General features: G+C 43.6%; 2 protein-coding genes across 5 annotated transcripts in view; one reads left to right on the forward strand and one right to left on the reverse strand.

Moving 5' to 3' along the window:
• wipi1 (WD repeat domain, phosphoinositide interacting 1) overlaps nt 1-4,731 on the forward strand; it is a 90,495-nt gene extending 85,764 nt beyond the window's left edge. For all 4 annotated transcript variants that reach the window (XM_084329385.1, XM_084329386.1, XM_084329387.1 and 1 more), the window contains 2 exons: nt 1,602-1,702; nt 3,863-4,731. In XM_084329385.1, coding sequence (XP_084185511.1) covers nt 1,602-1,702; nt 3,863-3,913 — 152 coding nt within the window. In that variant the 3' untranslated portion in view covers nt 3,914-4,731. The remainder of the gene's footprint in view (nt 1-1,601; nt 1,703-3,862) is intronic.
• A 1,364-nt stretch (nt 4,732-6,095) lies between these two features.
• LOC311240781 (uncharacterized protein) lies at nt 6,096-9,109 on the reverse strand. Its single transcript, XM_084329369.1, has 2 exons — nt 8,712-9,109; nt 6,096-8,387 (listed from the first exon to the last, which is right to left on the reverse strand). The coding sequence occupies exons 1-2, from the start codon at nt 8,908-8,910 to the stop codon at nt 7,387-7,389; spliced, it is 1,200 nt and encodes a 399-aa protein (XP_084185495.1). The 5' UTR covers nt 8,911-9,109; the 3' UTR covers nt 6,096-7,386.
• Nucleotides 9,110-22,003: the final 12,894 nt, after the last annotated feature.

Genomic DNA, 22,003 nt, shown 5'->3' on the forward strand with positions numbered 1-22,003 from the left:
TGTTGCTTTAACTTGTTTGGTGCATATGTGTGTGGGCTGCACGATTAATCATAAGAGATTGCGATCTCGATTCATACATCTAAGCGATCTAATTTCTAAATGATGCTGATGTATTCGCATTTGCATTAAATGGAGATCAGTTGCATTACACCCACTCCTCGTTATGCTGCATTCGGGCTGCTATACAATATAAAGAATGTCAGTAGCTTCACATTAGATTCAATGATCAAAATAGTTACTCACACTAGATTCAATAACGACTGAACAATATAGCCCTAACTGAACATGAACATTCCAAAGCCATAATTGAACATTCATTACTGCTAAAGCAATCACACCAAAGTTTATTCATAAACTTCTAGTCTTTTTTATATTCAGCAGCATTTAAGACCTTTAACACTTTAATCGCCATGGGTTAAATTCATAATTTACCATCCCTCGCCAGCTCTATTTGTCTATGGAGAAGTTCCCCTTCTTTGCAGGGCTATAACTTTTTAAATTCTATTGCTAAATTGCCATTATTATGGCCCATTCAATGTCCTATATGTATTGTTCAGGGTGTAGCAACGTTTAACTTTTTCATTCACATATTCATACTAAAATATGGTCTAAAGTATAAGTGTTTTTATCGTTTTCTGCAGCTTTCTTCAGAACGTGATTTATAGCCCTAAATGCATTATATTGATGATCAAATACAGTTTGGTAGAAACTGTGCGAGATAAAAAATGTCAACTGGACGTGGTTCTAGAAGTTTCTACGCATCATCTGATGATGACCGGATGGGCGGGGGATCGTTTATAATTCCGTGGGCAGCGTTAGATGATTCATCCAGAGTGGGTCATATGTTCATCATAGCAGTTTATATGGAATATGTTAGAATATAACGCTGAATATTACCGTGGCTTCCTCGCGCCGCTGGCAGATGAGCGTGGAACAGAATTCTTTCTATTATGGGATGGAGAAATGCCCGATCCATTTCCAGGTTGTATAATAGTATATACGTCCAAATCATGTTGTTTTTTCGAGTTATTTGCACCGATCGATGTTCACTGTGTCAATAAGGAGTCTCTAACGATAGCGAGTGCCCGGACCACATATGGATGAGCACTACCGGTTCAAAGGTTAATTTCCGGTTGGCGATCTGCCGATCGGCCACCAGATGGCGCTCTTGAACCGCTAGAGAGTTGAGTGGAGCTTTGCAGTGTGTCTCAGGGCTCCGAAAAGGAAATATGATTTCGATGACAGATTTTTGAAATATTGACATCAAAGACGAGTTACGGCGTCTTCGGCAGAATGAGCATGGCTAGGAATGACGTGTAAACTCGTCCACGGCGATCATAGTGTTAAGCTTAAGTCAAGCACTTCGATATATGTTAGGGTGTCTGTTTAAGAAAGAGTGCAATAAAGGTTTTTATTGAAAAAATAAGAATTGTGTAAGAGAATCGTGATCTCAATTCTTAGGGAGAAATATTGTGATTCAGATTTTGGCAAGAATCGTGCAGTCCTAGTGTGCAATGTTCAACTGTTCATAGAAATATCGGAATATGGAAGACATCAACTGTGCCACTTACTATAGCCTTCTTCACCTCACCTCTGACCAGGCTATTCTGAGGATGGTGGAGCCAAGAATGGAGACGTCATCCCAGAACACGAGTTTGCTGCTGGACCGGTCTGTCTGGACGATGAGAATGAGTTCCCTCCTGTGAGCATCCAGAAGCGCTAATTCTCGTCAGCTAGCTTGTCTGGCTGGTGAGCCTGGGTGTCGACATGTCCTGACACCAGCGTATTTCCTTATCCTCCTGGCGTCGATGACACCGTGGCTACCTACGAATAACATCTCTCTCTTGCAGATAGTAAAACGGCTAGCCAGAGTTGACTCATGGGCTAAATGCAGGATATAGATATCACAGCCAATCACCCTAAATCTAATTGTAGACTTGTGAAAGAATAATGTACTCATTGTCAACAGCAATCCACAGCCCATAAGATAAAGTTGTCATACCGTAATTCAAATTCCAATTTTCACCATGAACTACTAAAGCACAAACATGCAGTTTTGTCCGAGCTCCACGCTCTTTTTGAAAAGCGACTGGTGAAACTAGTTGCTGCACCATATGCTAACATTAGGCACTTCTCTAAAAGCCTGAAGACGCCATACTGGTGAGCTCTTCACTAATCAATATAACAACGGGCCTTGTAGTAAAATTTTATTCAATGCTGAAGTTGAACATCTGTAAATGCAGATACTTTTAATTCCTCTGGAATGAATATCTTCTGTTCATACATTTGTGTATAAATGGTACCTTTTGAGGTAAAGAGTGGCACGTGGCGAGGCCAGTATTATATTTTTTAGGCTTTTGAAAGAAAAGGAACAAAATATTTTGTACAATACTGTGTTCTGGAGGGATGACGTAACCCCAGAATCTTACCTTAAAGGAACACGCCGACATTATGGGAAATGTGCTTACCGTTTTCTCCAGCGTCAGGCAAGAAGATGGATACCAATTTCCTCCGGGCGTTCAGTAGAAGGCTATCCGGCTGCAAGCTAGCCTAGCTTATTAATGCACAAATTAATGGAAGCGGATATGGACCACTAGCCTAGCTTAAAACGACGGACCATCTCAACCATGGAGGCAGACATCTTTAATACAGTTGCCTATTAGTAGGAATTGTTTCTCTCATTTTGCCCATGGCATACAGGCTTGTTTTTAAGGCCTGTATGACATTTGTGTCCTCATCTCATTGGCTGTGCATCTATTAGTCTAGTGAAATCTCCATCAAACAGACACCTGGGACTTTAATCAAGTAGCTCAGGTTTTCCCTGAAGAACAAGTATGTTTTGATGCATGCAGTGATCTTTAAATGACCAGCTCATTGGCAGAACTCAGCTCTAGTTACCAACCCCATCCTTGGGTTGCTCCTAAACACAGAACTTTAAGCACTACAAAACCCTGAAGTTAAGGGGATTCAATTTCGTACATGAGGGGGGAAAAGCACAAACCACAACCATTCTCTTTATGCCTCATGGCTCTTATAGTTATTTGGCCTTTCGTAAAAACCATAAATTGGCTTAAAGTCCATTGGACCACCTCATGACTGCAATTGACACATTCTGTGGAAGATAGAAACAAATAAATTCAGGTGAAATAATAAAATAGGATACATTGACCGAAGAGTGATATATGATGTCTTGACAGTCTGTATGTGTAAAAAAAAAAGTCATATCCACATTTCCAAACAATATAACCTGGATATAAGCTTTTATCCTAATTATGAGAAGCGTGAATTACATATGGAACCAGTCTTATACTGACATCAGGACAAGGATACTGAAGCATGTCTAGTACACCGTATCCTTTTCACTGCTACCGTGGTGTGGATAATGGTATATATTTTTATATTATTTTAACCCTTTCACTACCACACTACAGACGGTTAACCGTCTGTAGTGGTAGTGAAAGTTTAACCTTCTGTAGTGTGGTAGTGAAAGGGTTAACACATGTTAACAGGCCGCTTATCCCAAATAAGATTTCAAGTGCAGTTCCACTACTTCCAGCCAAGTCTAGCAGCGCAGTATGCAGTACCTTGCAGTATGCAGTGCCTTGCGGCTCCTCTACATTGGAAATTAATTAAATGCAGCCGCACTGCTCGACTTGGCTGCTTTGGGTGAGAGCGGGCCATTAGACTATGGGCTACTACACTGTGTGCATGTAAACACTGTTTTTTGTAGTAGTGTTGTTTTATTAGAGTAGTCTCTTCTGTGTACCCGTTAGGCTGGTGGGCGTACAGCAGAGGGCTATACTCTTATGTCACACATCCCATAGACAACACTACTAATCGGTCTGTTCTGGTGTTTTGGTAGATTAATTGGCTCCGCGACGGAACTCGAGGTGGCCAGGGGAGGCGTCCGTGAGAGAGGGTAGGAGGACAGACAGGTGGACAGACAAGTCTGGAGGGGACAGGCGACTGCCTGACCTACATGCATGGCCCCCGGAGCGAAAGAGAAGAGCAGCAATATGTGATCCCAGGATGAAAGAAAAGAAAATCTGAAGATAATTTCAGGGTGCTAAATTTTTGTTTTGTTTTCTTCCTCTAATGTAGAGAATGGGAAAAAGAAACGTATCAAGTACGAGTTGTGCAAAAGCAAAATGTTACACATTTAGATGTCACTTGCTAATTTCAAGGCCACGATCGACCTCTCTCTAAACTCGTCTTTTTGTGATCCTCCAATCGCAACTGTTGTTTTGGGGAAGCAATGTGATTGGAGGATCAAGAAAAGAGGGTGGGGTTTGAGAGAGGATCACCCAACGACTGTTGGGGAGTGTTTGGCGAGTAGTGTTGAGGTGCCTGCCGGAGCAGATATAACCACAGTTCTTCATAGCTACATTACTTGACGGATATTTTTATTAAGTTGCATTACGGTAGCAACGTCATAATTATTTTTTATTACGCTCACTAATGTTATGGTAGTTAAACCATACAGATAAGGAAATTATAAAAACTTTTTATGTGTTCCTTTTTTATTCTGTGTATTTTGCTGTATTGATACTTATTACATGTTTACATGTTGACCTCCTGGAAACAATTCAGCAGGTCGTTTTGTATGTATATGTACGTGCCTATTATATCGTTTGTAAAAGTGCAAAGTATTTTGCAAATTGCACAAGACCAAAAAAAGAAAGAAAAGTCAAAAGAAATAAAGTAGACTTGAGTAGGAATGGAAGTATGCAAAGTAAACCATGTCTCCTGTGTTTCTGTTGTTCTTCCTATCGATAGTAGTCTTCAGATTAACCACATTTTGACATCAAAATATATTCTTTCAGAATGAAATGCATCACAAATAAATGTATAAATGTGCTTTTAAAGGAACACGCCAACTTTTTTGGAAATTTGCTTATTTGCCGTCTACCCTGGAGTTAGACAAGCAGATACATACCCTTTTCTTCTCCGTGCATGCTTTAGGCTTAGGGAACAGCCACACCGTTAGCCTAGCTTAGCATCATTCACTGGAAGTAGGTGTGCCAGTGTAGCCTAGTTCACAGCAGTCACGAAATACACTCAAACGTTCCTGCAAAAATGTTGTGACCTGTGTATTTACCACATGGAGAAATAAAAAAAATTACCATTTTCGTTTTCTAAGCAGATATATACTATTATATATATATACTACTATATTTTTGCCAAACCACTGCTGCCTGGGGGCAGTGATTTCATCACCTCAAAAGCCCTGTTGCTTTTTGAAAAACTGGGCTTTTGAGGTGATGAAATCACTGCGCCCAGGCAGCAGTGGTTTGGCAAAAAAGAATTCAGAGTATATCTGCTTAGAAAACGAAAATGTCAACAAAATTCACATGGTAAATAGAAATACACACAGGTCACAACATGTTTACATTTACATTTAGTCATTTAGCTGACGCTTTTATCCAAAGCGACTTACAAGTTCTGTACGACAGGTCATCAGGAAGGGTACAACTATCAGCTGAGTAACAATATTCATCAACGTGTTACAGTGTAGGTTAGTTTATTAGGACAAGTGCATGACAGTAAGGTTAGTTAGGGTTAGATATTTTTTTTTAATTGTTTCAGATAATGGTTGAAGAAGTGCGTCTTTATTAGACGGCGAAAGATTGGACGGGATTCGGTTGTCCCAACTGGGGTGGGTAGTTCATTCCACCATTGTGGGGCAAGGACTGAGAATAGGCGGCTTCTCTTTGATGACCCTCCGGGAGCTTGGATAGGAGTAGGTCTGAGGCGGCCAGAAGATGCAGAGCATAGGGGTCTTTTACAGTTTACAGTAAAGTTGTAGGCTGTTCCCTAAGCCTAATGCATGCACAGAGAAGAAAAGGGTATGTATCTGCTTGTCTATCTCCAGGGTAGATGGCAAATAAGCTAATTTCCCAAAAAGTTGGTGTGTCCATTAACATTTAGGCTACACTTACTACTCACTAAAACACGTAGCCTTCCCCTTGTATACCCCAGATAGACTTGGACACAAGTTTCAAATGTCTGTTTATTTTGATCTGCAAAACCACAAGTACTTTCACAAAAGTTAAAATAATATTAACAATCTTCTGATACTGATGTTAACACCACCATGTTACCTGCTGTCTCAATAGTGGAGTTGAGGAAAAGTCTAAAATGATATATTGTCAACATCATCGAATTTCTTTTGAAGTTGACGACCTAATATGTAGTGAATGGAAAGCTCCTCTATATTGGTGTGAGGTCATCGACATCTCATCCATAATGCTAGGGCTGGGCAATTAATAGAATACAATTTTCAATCATGATTTTGGCTTATGATTATGTTTCCAAAGTCAATGAGTAATCCTGTTAAATAATTGAGATCTCAATACTGACCAAAAATAATCGTGACTATGATCGTTGCCATAATGGAGCAGCCCTACATGATGCAGAATTATGATTATGATCCTCCATTCCTCACGGTTCTACCAATATATTTACTTCCCGGTTCCAGTAGGAACCAGTAAAGGAGTAGTTTGAGGTGGTAGTGATGCACCCTTTTATTATTTTTGGTGTAAAATACTAGAAACGGGTCAAGGTTTGAGGGTTATGCTGTGCTCTCCAACTGCAGGGCTGATGCTGTATAGGATATATCTAATGAAAAGGAAACATTGCAAACTAGGGGTGTAACGGTACACAAAAACCACGGTACGGTACGTACCTCGGTTTTGAAGTCAAGGTTCGGTACGAGTTTTCGGTACATGTTCCACTCAGGGGTGATGTAGTGTGCTGTGCAGTAACTAATTGTACTTGTAGGGCTGTCAACGAATATTCTATATTGAAATTAATAATCGACTTGTAAAAAGAATTAATTTTTATATTAGATTGTGAAAAAAAACAGCCCCCGGTGGTTGGTTAACATACCGTTGTATTCATTCGGTACACTACACAGCCGCTCGGTTACGGTACACACTGAAACGGTTCGGTACGGATACGTGTACCTTTACACCCCTATTGCAAACTGTTCTGCACTTGCTGTGACCAAGGAACTTAAGAGTGCCATGAGAGACCAGATCACAATACTGTACCACATGTTTCCTTTCTATCAGTTAATTCCCATTAGTCGGCAGCACCTTATTGGGTGCATTGCACGTCTACTTATTGACATGTCAGACATGGGAGTCTCTGCTCTCCCTTGGAGTAAGAGAAGAGGTGCATCTGCAGTATTTTCAGCCACACCTGCTGCTCCTGTGGTTCCTCCTGCATTTTCAACCAACACTTCATTGACCATAATTTACATGGCGGCGCCATTTTGCTCTCAGGTTGGGATTCCTTTCCACCCTTCTGGTGCTTTAACATAGTGAAACGAGAGCAAATCCTTGCTTTTGAAACGCGGAACGCAGTGAAGCCTTCGCCACGGACCTAACTGTGCTGCGGCTTGTCGTTTGCATGGCTCCACATGTGTGTCTGCAGACTCTGGGGGTGGGAGAACACCCTGCCGCAGACGTCGCAGCGGAAAGGCTTCTCCGCCGCGTGGACTCTCATGTGCAGCTTCACGTTGGCCTTCCGGTGGAACGCCTTCCCACATACTTTGCACTTGAAGGGCTTCTCGCCCGTGTGGGTCTGCACATGCGAGCGCATGTTGGTGAACTGGGCGAACCCCAGGCCGCAGAAGCGGCAGCGGTAGGGTTTTTCCCCCGTGTGGATCATCATGTGTCTCCGGAGGCGGCAGACGCACTTGCCGCAGATGGGACACACGTTCCTAGTCCGGTGGTAGTTGATGTGCCGCAGGAGCTTCTCCGGCGACAGGAATTGGTGTCCGCACACTCCGCACGGGTGGCGGTCCTCGCCAGCGTGCAGCTCCACGTGATCCAAAAGGGCGTGTATGGAGTCAACGAGCTTCCCACAAACCTTGCAGCGACTGGGAGAGTTGCTTGAATGGGCAGAGCCCGACATCCACCGCTCCTCCTCCTCACCCAGTCGCACCCCGGTCTGTTCTTTCGAAGTGGTCGGCCGGAGGTTTTCCGCGACTTCGTCCCTTTCGTCCGCGGCGCCGTGTGTGGATTGCATTTCATCTAGCTCACGGATACCGTGATCATTTGAGGTAATAAGTGAGGTCTCTACCGCCTCGTCTTTCAGTGCAGAGAGATGCTCTTCCCCCTCACTGAGCCAAGGTCCGTTTTGCTCCTCGTCAAGTCCTTGAAGATGCTCGTCACACGACCAGAATCCATTCTGCTCCTGTTGGCCTTGTTGCTCCTCACACGGCCATCGTTCCTCACGCTCCTCTTTGAGAAGCAGCGAGGGCCCAGAGTCTTGGTTCAGGTATGGAGGTTTTGGAAGCTCTCTGACCCACGCAGGGCCCTGCTGCTGCTCAGGGTCAACCAACGACTCAACAGCTGTCTGGTTTGGAGTGGCTGGATTGTCTGAAGGAGAAAAGGCAAGCCATAACTAGAACATATTATTATGTTGTACTGCACCCATTGTTGTACTAGCACACACTTATGCTTGATTGATTGATTGATTGATTGATTGAAAACTTTATTAACAGATTGCAGAATGGGTACAGTACAGTACAGCTCAATACATACAATTGTTAAGGGGATGCAGACCAGAGAAAGACTTTCGTCTTGTTTACATCAGGGTCCCCCATAGTATAGTATCACTATTTTTAAAAAAGTAGGCCTACTTTTGAACAGTATTCTAAGTTACAAGGCAGACAGACAGACACACACACATTGGTTCGTTACCTTCGTCACCTATGTCATGTAATGTTATCTTCGGTTTCATAAGCTCCACAATCCTGTTCAGGCGTTCAGTCTCCTCTTTTGAATTGGAGAGCTCCCTCTCATATTCCGTAATTGTTATCTTCACCACGCCAAAAATCTCATCGGCAACCGCATGGAGTCGCTCGCTCAGAAAGGTCCTCAATAAATGCATTTGAGCCATCTTCTTCCTTCCAGCTCCAGATTATCTTTTGATAGAAAAAAAAACGGTAACGTGTGATTCAAGAAAGATCAAGCTCACATTCTCATATGCACCTTCATCAAAGGGTATAGCTTTCTTGGGCCGAAGTTCTCCTTGTTCTTAAATTAGCTAGATAACGAGTTTGTGTTTCGTTCATAGAACTGGTCGGGTATGTAATGTTTCTTTCTGTATCGTTAGCTCTACACTTCCCTAAAGAGAAGATCTTTTTTTCTTTTTACTCTCGCGAGAGTCCCCCCCAATACTGTACATGCGCTCGTTAGCGATCCGTAGACCGGAAGCACTGGGGTGTGCGCGTGATTAAAGTGGATGACATTTGAATTAGATAAATATACCGTTGTATAACTGTGCATATCGCGATCAAATACAATGTAAACATTTGTTTGCGTGGCTGCCACTCTTCCCATCTCGAGGGGGAAAATGCTGCCATATTTATTCTCGAAATTAACATTGAGGGCGGGATCCACAAAGAATGGATTGTACAGTGCTAATTGCACCCTTACTTACAATACATTATGAATTGAAAATGGGGGACCCTGATGTAAACAAGACGAAAGTCTTTCTCTGGTCTGCATCCCTTAACAATTGTGTGTATTGAGCCGTACTGTATTGTACCCATTCTGCAATCTGTTAATAAAATTTTCAATCAATCACCTGCAATCACAAGTTCAAAGAATTTCAGTTCATATAAAAGGGAAAGATACATTTGCATACATGTGACAAAACACAGGTGGAAAGAGAAAAAGGTAGGTGAAATTAAAAACAGTTACATGGGCCTACTGAGTTGGGAGTTTAAATTTTTTTGAGTTACCAAGTTCAGACTGAACTCGGACCTTAATTCCAATCAAGCATCATTGTGATAAATGGTGGCAATTGTCCATCAATGGCCTTAGATCAATGATGAGTGCCATAACTATCACCAGTTATGAATCTAAGAGCAGAGTGATAGACGGTGTCTAGGGATAAAAGAGTGGACAAGGCAGCGTTTCTATAAATTACATCACCATAATAATCCAAAACTGACAAAGACTGCTTCAACAAATCCTCTTTCTGCAAATCATAGGGAAGCTTGTTTTGGGGAGCAATACAGTTGTACAGCCCTGGCCTATTTTTATTTCATAATTATATTATATTGTGCTTCTATCTTAATTTAGTTCATATTCCATTTTATTTTATTCCTCCTTTTTATTTCATTATCTGTCCGTTATTGTTGCACCGAAAACGACCAAATCTATTTCCTATGTGAAAACTACTTGGCAATAAAGACCTTTCTGATTAATTTACATTTGACTGATTCTGACTCTGATTCTGAATAAAGGAATATCTTGTCTTAGCTTATGTTATCTTTCTGTAATAGAACCCAATATTTTGTCTATGTGGTATTTAAAAGTACATTTATTATTTAAAGTCATTCAAAATTAATAAACGATCAAGGGAGAAAACATTCAGCAACTCTTTGGAGGCCGAAGGATGATCTAAAAATAATGCTCTTTATTCATACAATGATAAACTATATAGTCATAAATTAATACAACTACAATTTATTAGAATTGTCCTGATGTTCCCTATAACCTATCCTAACATAACATCTTATTCATTTTTAGATTTGTATTTATTATAGAAATTAAACGTCAGTAAAATGTGAGCAGTCAGAATGACTGTTATGACCTCTGTAGTTATGGAATTTTAGTAATTAATTCTAGTGTTAAACCAATGTAGCTTTTAGAATAAAAAAAGAAAATAATGGTTGACAGACTTGCACAGCCTAAATGTACCAGTATTTAACATGGCAGCCTGTGTTAATATCAAGCCATGCAGTCACAGCACGACTGCTAGCCGGACACATCAGACCCATATGGGACTTTTCCACTACCTTGCTGTGCCATGCCAAAGTCTGTGCTCCCACTTTGTTTACCTTTTTCCATTTTCAATGGACCTGTGCGGAGCAGCATTGTCTTGTGCTGAGTTAGCTACGTATGTACAAAACACCCTACCCGTGCTGCAACCCAATGCTGCAGAGTGCAGACCCTTGATTAGTCAATGGAAATCGTCACTACACACATCAGCTCACACCAGCCCATGTTGATGTTCCTGGTATTTCACCGCACTACAATCCCCACAAATGCAGGATATTATAAACCGATAAATCTTGCAATCTACGCACAAAAGCAAAAACGAATTCCAGCTAATATATTACTTACAATTAGATTGTATGAACTAAGCAGGTGAAATGTTTGCAGGTCAAGCATTTAAAGATGGCTATTCAGGCTTTTACCACAATTAGAATCTACCCAAATCAAAAGCCTTGGGTAGATAAATCCGTCCGTGAAAGTGCGCACCTCAGCCTACAACACCGGGCTGGCGACAGGCAACATGGAAGAACACAAGACGGCAAGATACAACGTCAGGAGAGCAGTAATAGAGGCAAAACGGCGTTACAGGGATAAAGTTGAACTTCAGTTTGAACAGGCTGACTCTAGAGGTATGTGGCAGGGCCTCAGAACAATGACAGATTACAAAGGCACCTCCCTCAAACTGAACAGTGACATCTCCTTAGCAAATGATCTCAATACCTTCTATGCGAGGTTTGAGGCTGTGAATAACAACACCAGCCTACAAGCCACGGCAATGGGGGGGGGGGTCTGCTGATGGAGACTCAGTGTTCAGGGTAACAGAGCATGAGGTGAGGCGGACCTTTAAAAAAGTGAATATCAGGAAGGCAGCAGGACCGGACGGCATCCCCTGTCTGTGCCGACCAACTGGCCCCGGTATTCACTGACATCTTTAACCTGTCCTTAGAACAGGCTGTCATCCCCACCTGTCTGAAGAAGTCCACCATCATCCCTGTACCCAAAAAATCTACGCCCGCTTGCCTCAACGACTACCGCCCTGTAGCTCTCACCTCCATAGCCATGAAGTGCTTTGAGAAGCTAGTGAAGGGCTACATCTGTTCCTCCCTCCCCATCAACCTGGACCCCCTGCAATTTGCATACCGCCCTAACAGATCCACGGAGGATGCCATAGCCCATGTGCTGCACACAGCAGCATCACACCTGGACAAGAGGCAGGGGAACTATGTGAGAATTCTGTTCATTGACTACAGCTCAGCATTCAATACCATAGTCCCCTCCAAACTCATAGCCAAGCTCAGGGACCTGGGCTTGAACTATGACCTCTGCCAGTGGGTCTTGGACTTCCTGATGGGCAGACCCCAGGTGGTAAAAGCAGGCAACTGCACCTCCTCATCCATCACGCTCAACATAGGGGCCCCCCAGGGCTGTGTTCTGAGCCCCCTCCTCTACTCCCTGTACACACATGACTGCGTGGCACAGCGGAACAACAACACAATCATCAAATTTGCTGATGACACAGTAGTGGTGGGCCTGATCTCTGCCAACGACGAGAGGGCCTACCTGGAAGAGGTAGAGAATCTGTCACAGTGGTGTCAGGAGAACTGCCTCTCCCTGAACGTCAGCAAAACAAAAGAGATGATTGTGGACTTCAGGAGGTCGGGGGTCAAGGACTACAGCCCCCTCAGCATCGACGGGGCACCGGTTGAGAGAGTGAACAGTTTCAAGTACCTCGGAGCCCACATATCCGAGGACTTGACATGGACCACACACATTGACAGTGTTGTGAAGAAGGCACGACAACGCCTCTACTTCCTCAGGCGCCTAAGGAAGTTCCAAGTCAGTCAGAAGATCCTTAGGAACTTCTACTCATGTACAATCGAGAGCATCCTGACTGGCAACATCACCTCCTGGTTTGGGAATAGCACTGCACAAGACCGTAGCAGACTACAAAGAGTGACACGTTCAGCCGAACGCACAATTGGAGGGGGGCTTCCCACCCTCCAGAACATTTACAACAAGCGGTGCAGGGGGGAGGCTAAGAGAATCATCAAGGACTCCAGCCACCCGAACAACTGCCTCTTTGAACTGCTGCGGTCAGGCAAGCGATACCGGAGTCTTAAGGCGAGCACAGAAAGACTCAGAAGGAGCTTCTATCCCCAGGTCATCAGGCTGCTCAATGAACAATAAACACTATGCAGCAACCATCAAATGCACACAGCACACACATCCACACGCACACACTCACTTTAAACGGGCAACTCACTGCAGCACCCACTTTACACACTTTAGAACACCTAAACACACTTTACACTTTATATTTATTGGTAAAGGATTTGCACTACAACTCGCACACCTTACTCTAAATTGTACCTCATCCCATTTCTGCTCTGCACTATATAGTATTGTATATTAGTACATTGCATAGTATATTGTATATTGTATGGTAACTCAGTTACTTCTATTTTGCATCGAACATTGTACATATGTCTATTTATTTCATACTATCTTGTCTAACACAGTCTCTGGAGCGAAACAGTAAGAAGCATTTTGTATAAAAGTATTCTGTACTTCTGTATGACAACTATTAAAGAAACTTGAACTTGAAACTTTTGCACTCCAGGTCACTTGACTGAAAGCCATTGTTCTACACTCAGGGCTAAATTTGGGGTCTTGCAGTGCTCAGCCATGGCACAAAGACATCTTTCCACTTAGGATTTCATCTAGTAGTGTTATGGAGGGTAAACAGTACACCGAAATACAATACTGTATAGTATACGGTACCCATGCGGTGGCTACGTGATGTAGTGGGCAAGGCGCTCGCCACGAAATCTGGAGACACTGGGCTCGCCTGTTCGAGCCCAGCGCTCCACATTTGCTTTCAGTTTAGCTGGTCGTCCGTACTAATACACATTGGCCGTATTAGGGGGTGGGAAACTGATGGGTGGGGATTGGGCGTTGTGGACAGCGACTCCTACAGGTCGGTTGGTGCGCCTGCGCAGTAGAATCAGGAAGTGTCGGGGGGAGCGTGAGCCTCCCACGCGTTACTCCTCGCCACTGAGAGATCGAGCTGCGCAGGTGAAAAGATGCGACTGCTGTTACCTCAAGTACCGGAGGGGACTTGTGCTATGTATGACTTAGTCCACATTGCAGCCGGCTTGTGGGAGGCAAGAAACAGCGTTCGTGACAGGGGAGGGTTGAATTGGATGATACGAAATTGGGATGGGAGAAAATATAGAAAATGGGAGAAAAAGTGGATCAAAAAAAAAGTATACAGTACCCATGCACACCTATCAGCCTGATTACCATTGAAATATATAGAAAAGTAGGATGACAGTGTATACAACAACAGTATACCCACCTCTACCACCACACCACTGATTTCATCAGCACTTGTACCACTGTTACAGTCCACCTATGAAGACTTAGAACAAGTCACAGAGCCATACTGTTGCTTTAGTCAGCATAATTCATCGTTGTGTCCAGTACGCATGCTTGGGGACTATGCTGTTCTGTTTACTACATCGATAGATTGATAGAGCTTGTTGCCTTTTTTTTTTTTTTTTTATATATCTCTCTTTCTCCGATTTTATCTCTGTTTTCTCCCCGCCCCAATTTAGTCGTTGTGCCAATTCCCCCCCTCCCCTACCTGGTTGTTGTGCGCATGTTCTCCTACTGGTCGGTACAAGGGAACCCTGAAGTATCCGCACGTTTCCTCCGACACGTGCAGCGACAGCCAGTGGCTCTCTTCTCACCTGGCAGCGAGGGCTCTCATTGGTGAAGTGTAACGTGTGGGAGGTCACGCTGCCTTCCTCAAGTCCTGCCTCCGCTGAGCAAGCGCCCAGACCTGACCTGTAGGCGTCGCTGTCCACAACGCCAGTTTCCCACCCACGGCTTCCCTCCCCCTAACCCAGCCAAACGAGTTAGTATAGCGATCAGCCCAAGCCAAGGCAATGCTGACTCCAGGAGTCGAGACCGCAGCCTCTTGCATTGGTGACGAGCGCAATCTCCGCTACGCCACCTGACCGCCCCCGAGCTTGTTGCCTTTTGAGGTGAATTTGTAATAACTACAATGCCCCTGTTTTTCATGATAATACATAACAATATTAAAAACAGTAAATATGTGTTTGTGAGCTGTATTTAAAGATTTTAGCATACAATGGGAACATGGCTTGCTGGTTGAAAGCGCATAAGGGTAGGAGAGAGTAGGAAGAGTGTTGAGAGTAGAAGAAATGCATTGTAGCTTTTGGTCTTTTCATAGGCTATGTTGACAATAGGAAACATTTTTTAATTACACGGGCTTTATCCTTTAAATGTGTCAGGTCTGTGTGTATGTTCTCTTGTGCAAGCTGGTATATGTCATTATGAAACGGCACACTTCAACAACAGCTCCAACAAGTCAATCTATAGCTATATAAATTATAGCATGTCTCTTATCACAGTCAATGTGTGTTTGTCTCTGTTTGTCACAAGCTGTAACACAGTTCAGGATCTTTAGAAGCCTTTCCTATTAATCACTAACCATGGGCCCTCTTTTTCTTTTTTGATCAAATATCCATGGGCCCTCTATGATAATGTTTTTCTCACATTTAGGAAAGATGTACACCAAACCCCTGTTAGCATTTGTTAGTAATGCTAGTGCAAGTCAATGGGGTTTGAAACCATGCCCCGTACAAGTACTTCAAACAGTTCTGTATTCCTGGAGCTTATGTAAGCAAATTAATTTGTTTGCGGAACGGTTCCATACCTCTTTAACTTGCACTAGCATTGCTAACAAATGCTCACAGAGGTATAAACCTTTTGAATGTCTTAGTAGGCTGAGTGATCATTACAATAGGCTTCTAAAACCTTCCATTTAAAGGTAGCCCCCAATCATTCTATTTCCATGTGTAAACATGATTTGGAAAAGCAGCATGTGGCGATTTTATTTGTCTTTGGTTTTAGTAAATAAATTTCAGGTTAGTAGATTGTGGCTTTTATTCTCCAGTCAACACCCATCCATTCATATCCTCTTTATAACTATTGGTTGTGGCTCAGACAGAGAGAGGGTGCAGGACTGGTAGTTTCGGCTGGTCATCATTAGAGAATGATGCATGGCCCAAAATAACTAAATGTATGATATTAGTATAAAAAATGGGGAGCAGCAAAAGAGCTGTGCGCCTAAAGGGATAGTTCTGATCACATCCTTTCTCAGCACAATCCATGCTGTTCCTCATACTAGCTGCAGCTAGTTAGCCACAGACCAATGCAAAGTCAATGGGGTCGAGCTTCACTCACCCTTGTTGTGGAAATCTTAAGACGTCTTATTGGCAGGGTGTGCACACAAAAGGAAACTTGTCTCACAGGTTCTCAGTTCAAAGGTTTATTCTGATCAGAATGGTGAAGTCGGCTTCCCACCACTGTCAAAGAGTACATGGGATCCGACACACACCACAATCAACAAAGGGGAGTTATTTTATAAGAAAAATAGGGAGTATTTTCCTGTTAATGCATAAACAATCAAGGGGTCCCCCCCCCCCCCCCCCAGGCCTATTTGTGGACTCATGTTTGTCCAGAACACAGTTCACCGTGACCTGTAGCCTTCGGACTTGTACATGCCACGTTTAAACAATCACACAGCCTTATTACACCATCAACAATAACTAGATATGAATCATTACTAGTACATTTGAAATACACCTATAATTATATGTGTAATGATAAATGAATGGTACATATAATATAATATAAAACACCATATGAAAACTTCACACCAAGAGCTTGACCCCTTTGCATTAAATTAGCCAAATCGTAATACAACTACCTTCCCTGATGTGCCTATTAGAACCCAGATGGAATCATTGTTTTCAGTGAATCCCTCATCTAAAGGGGTAATATCACACATTTATAATTATATGTCTGACCAATCTGATACATCCCTAGATTATCTAAAGGCCGCTTGAGAGGAAGATCTGGGCATTGATTTATCGGAGGAGCAGTGGATAGAGGCACAGCAGGGAGTACATACAGCATCCATATGTGCCAGGCATGGTCTTGTACAGTTCAAGGTGTTGCATCGTCTCCATCTTTCCAAGGACAAACTTTCTAAAATGTACTCTAATATTGATCCTCTGTGTGACCGTTGTGGGATCCTCCCTGCCTCATTGGGGCACATGTTTTGGTCTTGCCCAAAATTATTACAGTTCTGGAGTTCTATGTTCAAAACATTGTCTGATATTCTGGGACACGAGATAGATCCAGACCCGGTTTTGGCCGTGTTTGGAGTACTGGGAGAGGACAGCCCTCTTAGAGGACCGACTTCTGCAGTGCCAAGGTTCATAACCCTTCTAGCACGCAGATTAATTTAGCTGAACTGGAAACAGGCACAACCCCCCACCTGCGCTATGTTGATCAGAGACGTTATGCAGCACCTTGGACTGGAGAAGCTCAGATTCACTTTAAGGAGTTCTATTGAGAAATTCCATAAGACTTGGCAACCCTTCATTGACTACGTTGAAGCTAGACAATGAACCTTGAAACTAAAACTAAAGCAACTGGGTAGTACCCGTCAATAAATAGGTAGAGCAGCTCTGTACTAATGGTGTTAAGACAAATGTTAGTTGTGTTTTTGTATGTGTGTCTCCATGTGATTGTGTGTGTATAAATGTAATGTTAGTACTGTTTGAACCTGTCAATTGTAAAATGTAAAAGAAAACTGAAAATGGCAATAAACAGAAGTATAAAAAAAGCCTAGCTTACCCTTGTTTTTTTGTAAATCGTTAGAAAAAGGTGAAATACATCATCAGTATGCACTGAAATATAAAAATATAAAGAAATCCAATCTAAACATGGCAAATCTGTTGCTCAGTCAAATAAGCCTCCTCTACTTTTACCCCACTGCACTCCATTCATCTTGCATAGTCCAAGGTCTGCTTATTTCCCCAGAGCTGGTGACATTCCACGTTCCTCCCTGTCTCTGACCACATAGAATACTTATTCCCCAGGTCACTCTACATTTTCTTACTTCACCTGACATGCACTTCACTTCAACATTACATAACAACACGTAAAACACATCTTTATCACAAGTCCTAATTACATTGGACTGTGGACTTTTGTTGCATCTTCATAATGCTTTCAATGGATGTAAAGTACGAGAATGAGGATCTGTTGCAACTGTGAGATGACTAAATGAGGAGATTACAAAATATTTATACAAATATTTACCAAAACCTTTTAAATGTAGTATCTGTCAATATTATTGGCACCCTTGCACACAGCTGACTAAAATAATATAGTTTTTGGCCAAATTCCAATTAAATAACAACATTATTTCTTAAAGAAAGATTCAAAAGGTGTTCAGAGTGAACCCAAGTGCACAACACAGAGACAGGAGAGTGACAACGTTTTAGAAGGTTTAATAGTGTGATCCTGGGCACAAGAAAAGGTAATTAATTACAGGAACACTTGGGGCTAAACACTAACTTTGTCAGACCTAGGATAGGAGGCAGGTGTGCAGACTGAGGAGGGTGACGAGCTGATAGGAGGCAGGTGTGCAGACTGAGGAGGGTGATGAGCTGATAGGAGGCAGGTGTGCAGACTGAGGAAGGTGATGAGCTGATAGGAGGCAGGGGTGCAGACTGAGGAGGGTGACGAGCTGATAGGAGGCAGGTGTGCAGACTGAGGAGGGTGACGAGCTGATAGGAGGCAGGTGTGCAGACTGAGGAGGGTGATGAGCTGATAGGAGGCAGGTGTGCAGACTGAGGAAGGTGATGAGCTGATAGGAGGCAGGTGTGCAGACTGAGGAGGGTGACGAGCTGATAGGAGGCAGGTGTGCAGACTGAGGAGGGTGATGAGCTGATAGGAGGCAGGTGTGCAGACTGAGGAGGGTGACGAGCTGATAGGAGGCAGGTGTGCAGACTGAGGAGGGTGACGAGCTGATAGGAGGCAGGTGTGCAGACTGAGGAGGGTGACGAGCTGATAGGAGGCAGGTGTGCAGACTGAGGAGGGTGATGAGCTGATAGGAGGCAGGTGTGCAGACTGAGGAGGGTGATGAGCTGATAGGAGGCAGGTGTGCAGACTGAGGAGGGTGACGAGCTGATAGGAGGCAGGTGTGCAGACTGAGGAGGGTGATGAGCTGATAAGAGGCAGGTGTGCAGACTGAGGAGGGTGACGAGCTGATAGGAGGCAGGTGTGCAGACTGAGGAGGGTGATGAGCTGATAGGAGGCAGGTGTGCAGACTGAGGAGGGTGATGAGCTGATAGGAGGCAGGTGTTCAGACTGAGGAGGGTGACGAGCTGATAGGAGGCAGGTGTGCAGACTGAGGAGGGTGATGAGCTGATAGGAGGCAGGTGTGCAGACTGAGGAGGGTGACGAGCTGATAGGAGGCAGGTGTGCAGACTGAGGAGGGTGATGAGCTGATAGGAGGCAGGTGTGCAGACTGAGGAGGGTGACGAGCTGATAGGAGGCAGGTGTTCAGACTTAGGAGGGTAACGAGCTGATAGGAGGCAGGTGTGCAGACTGAGGAGGGTGATGAGCTGATAGGAGGCAGGTGTTCAGACTGAGGAGGGTGACGAGCTGATAGGAGGCAGGTGTGCAGACTGAGGAGGGTGACGAGCTGATAGGAGGCAGGTGTGCAGACTGAGGAGGGTGATGAGCTGATAGGAGGCAGGTGTGCAGACTGAGGAGGGTGACGAGCTGATAGGAGGCAGGTGTTCAGACTGAGGAGGGTGATGAGCTGATAGGAGGCAGGTGTTCAGACTGAGGAGGGTGATGAGTTGATAGGAGGCAGGTGTGCAGACTGAGGAGGGTGACGAGCTGATAGGAGGCAGGTGTTCAGACTGAGGAGGGTGATGAGCTGATAGGAGGCAGGTGTGCAGACTGAGGAAGGTGATGAGCTGATAGGAGGCAGGTGTTCAGACTGAGGAGGGTGATGAGTTGATAGGAGGCAGGTGTGCAGACTGAGGAGGGTGATGAGCTGATAAGAGGCAGGTGTGCAGACTGAGGAGGGTGACGAGCTGATAGGAGGCAGGTGTGCAGACTGAGGAGGGTGATGAGTTGATAGGAGGCAGGTGTGCAGACTGAGGAGGGTGACGAGCTGATAGGAGGCAGGTGTGCAGACTGAGGAGGGTGACGAGCTGATAGGAGGCAGGTGTGCAGACTGAGGAGGGTGACGAGCTGATAGGAGGCAGGTGTGCAGACTGAGGAGGGTGACGAGCTGATAGGAGGCAGGTGTGCAGACTGAGGAGGGTGATGAGCTGATAGGAGGCAGGTGTTCAGACTGAGGAGGGTGATGAGTTGATAGGAGGCAGGTGTGCAGACTGAGGAGGGTGACGAGCTGATAGGAGGCAGGTGTGCAGACTGAGGAGGGTGATGAGCTGATAGGAGGCAGGTGTGCAGACTGAGGAGGGTGACGAGCTGATAGGAGGCAGGTGTGCAGACTGAGGAGGGTGATGAGCTGATAGGAGGCAGGTGTGCAGACTGAGGAGGGTGATGAGCTGATAGGAGGCAGGTGTTCAGACTGAGGAGGGTGACGAGCTGATAGGAGGCAGGTGTGCAGACACTCACGTCGAGTGTATACTGAAATAAGCATAAATACAGTATATAAAATCATAACAATACAACAACAAGACGAGGTTAAACAAAAGCAAGGATAACAAATGAAATAAAACACGTACAACTCGATTGACAAAGGTTGGAGATCAATGTCTTAAACTCTGCAACAGAGGGGAGAATCTCAAGCTTTAGGACTGTTGGGAGTTCATTCCAGGAGCTATTTTGTTTTTATTTTTATTTTCAAGAGGTTTATTTGTCACATACATACCAGGGCATACAGTGAAATGCGGGTGGTCTTGCCCGCATTGATTGTGCAAAAAACAATAAAATAGAATAAAATAGCCATCGAAAAATAAAATAGATAAGACACACTATAGTGGCATTGTAGCTAAATACAGATTTACCCTGTTCCGAGCAAACTCGGGGGACCAGAAACAACCATTCACTAGAACTGGTTCCATAGGTTCCAGAATTCCATTGCAATAATGAGGTAGCTTACCAGTAAGGGCCTTAAAATTAACCAGTGTTTGTTGTGCCTCTCCGTCAGACGGCCAACCAACCTTCTCATAAAGTAGAGAGTGATGAGTGTTGTATCTATCACCATGAATCTGAGGGCAGAGTGATAGACAGAGTCCAAGGATTTAAGGGTTGAGGCTGCAGCATGTCTATAGATTACATCACCATAGTCCCAGACTGATAAGAAAACTGCTTTGACAACAAACAACCACAGGATCAAGGATATGGAGGGAGTTTGGGTGGAAAAATATAATTAGATACTTTATAACACCAGAAATACAGGGCAATTACACACCAGCAAAGAAAACATGTTGGAGGGAGTGTGGACAGGAAGGGGCGAACCATACACACATATTCTGGGGATGTCAGAAGATAAGGTACTACTGGGAAGTTTCAAGTTTCTTTAATAGTTGTCATACAGAAGTACAGAATACTTTTATACAAAATGCTTCTTATTGTTACGCTCCAGAGACTGTGCAAGACAAGATAAGTATGAAATAAAATAACATAGTATAGCATGTAAATTAGAAGTAAAAAAATGAGGTCACAGTGTTCAGTATAGACATATGTACAATGTTCGATGCAGAATAGACGTAACTGAGTTACCATATAATATACAATACTGTGTAGTATACTAATATACAATACTATATAGTGCAAGGCAGAAATAGGATGAGGTGCAATTTAGGTACAATTTACAGTAGGTGTACGAGTTGTAGTGCAAATCCTTTATCAATAAATATAAAGTGTGTTTGTGTGATCTAAAGTGTGGAGAGTGGGTGCTGCAGTGTGTTGTTTGTTTAAGTGAGTGTGTGCGTGTGGGTGTGTGAATGAATGAATGAATGAATGAATGAATGAATGAATGAATGAATGAAAACTTTATTTAACAGATTGCAGAATGGGTACAATACAGTACGGCTCAATACATACAATTGTTAAGGGGATGCAGACCTGAGAAAGACGTTTGTCTTGTTTCCATCAGGGTCCCCCATTTTCATTTCATATAGACATTTATGACATACACAACATACATGACATTTATGGCATAGGGACATATAGGTATTTAGTACTGATACATTTGTGACATAAGCGGTATTCAAATATACAGTACTGTTACCCCTAGATCCTGAGTATATACATATTGTATGCTGTGTGCA

Source organism: Notolepis coatsorum (assembly GCF_963971535.1).
Source record: "Notolepis coatsorum genome assembly, chromosome: 14".
In the NCBI taxonomy this organism is placed as follows: domain Eukaryota; kingdom Metazoa; phylum Chordata; class Actinopteri; order Aulopiformes; family Paralepididae; genus Notolepis; species Notolepis coatsorum.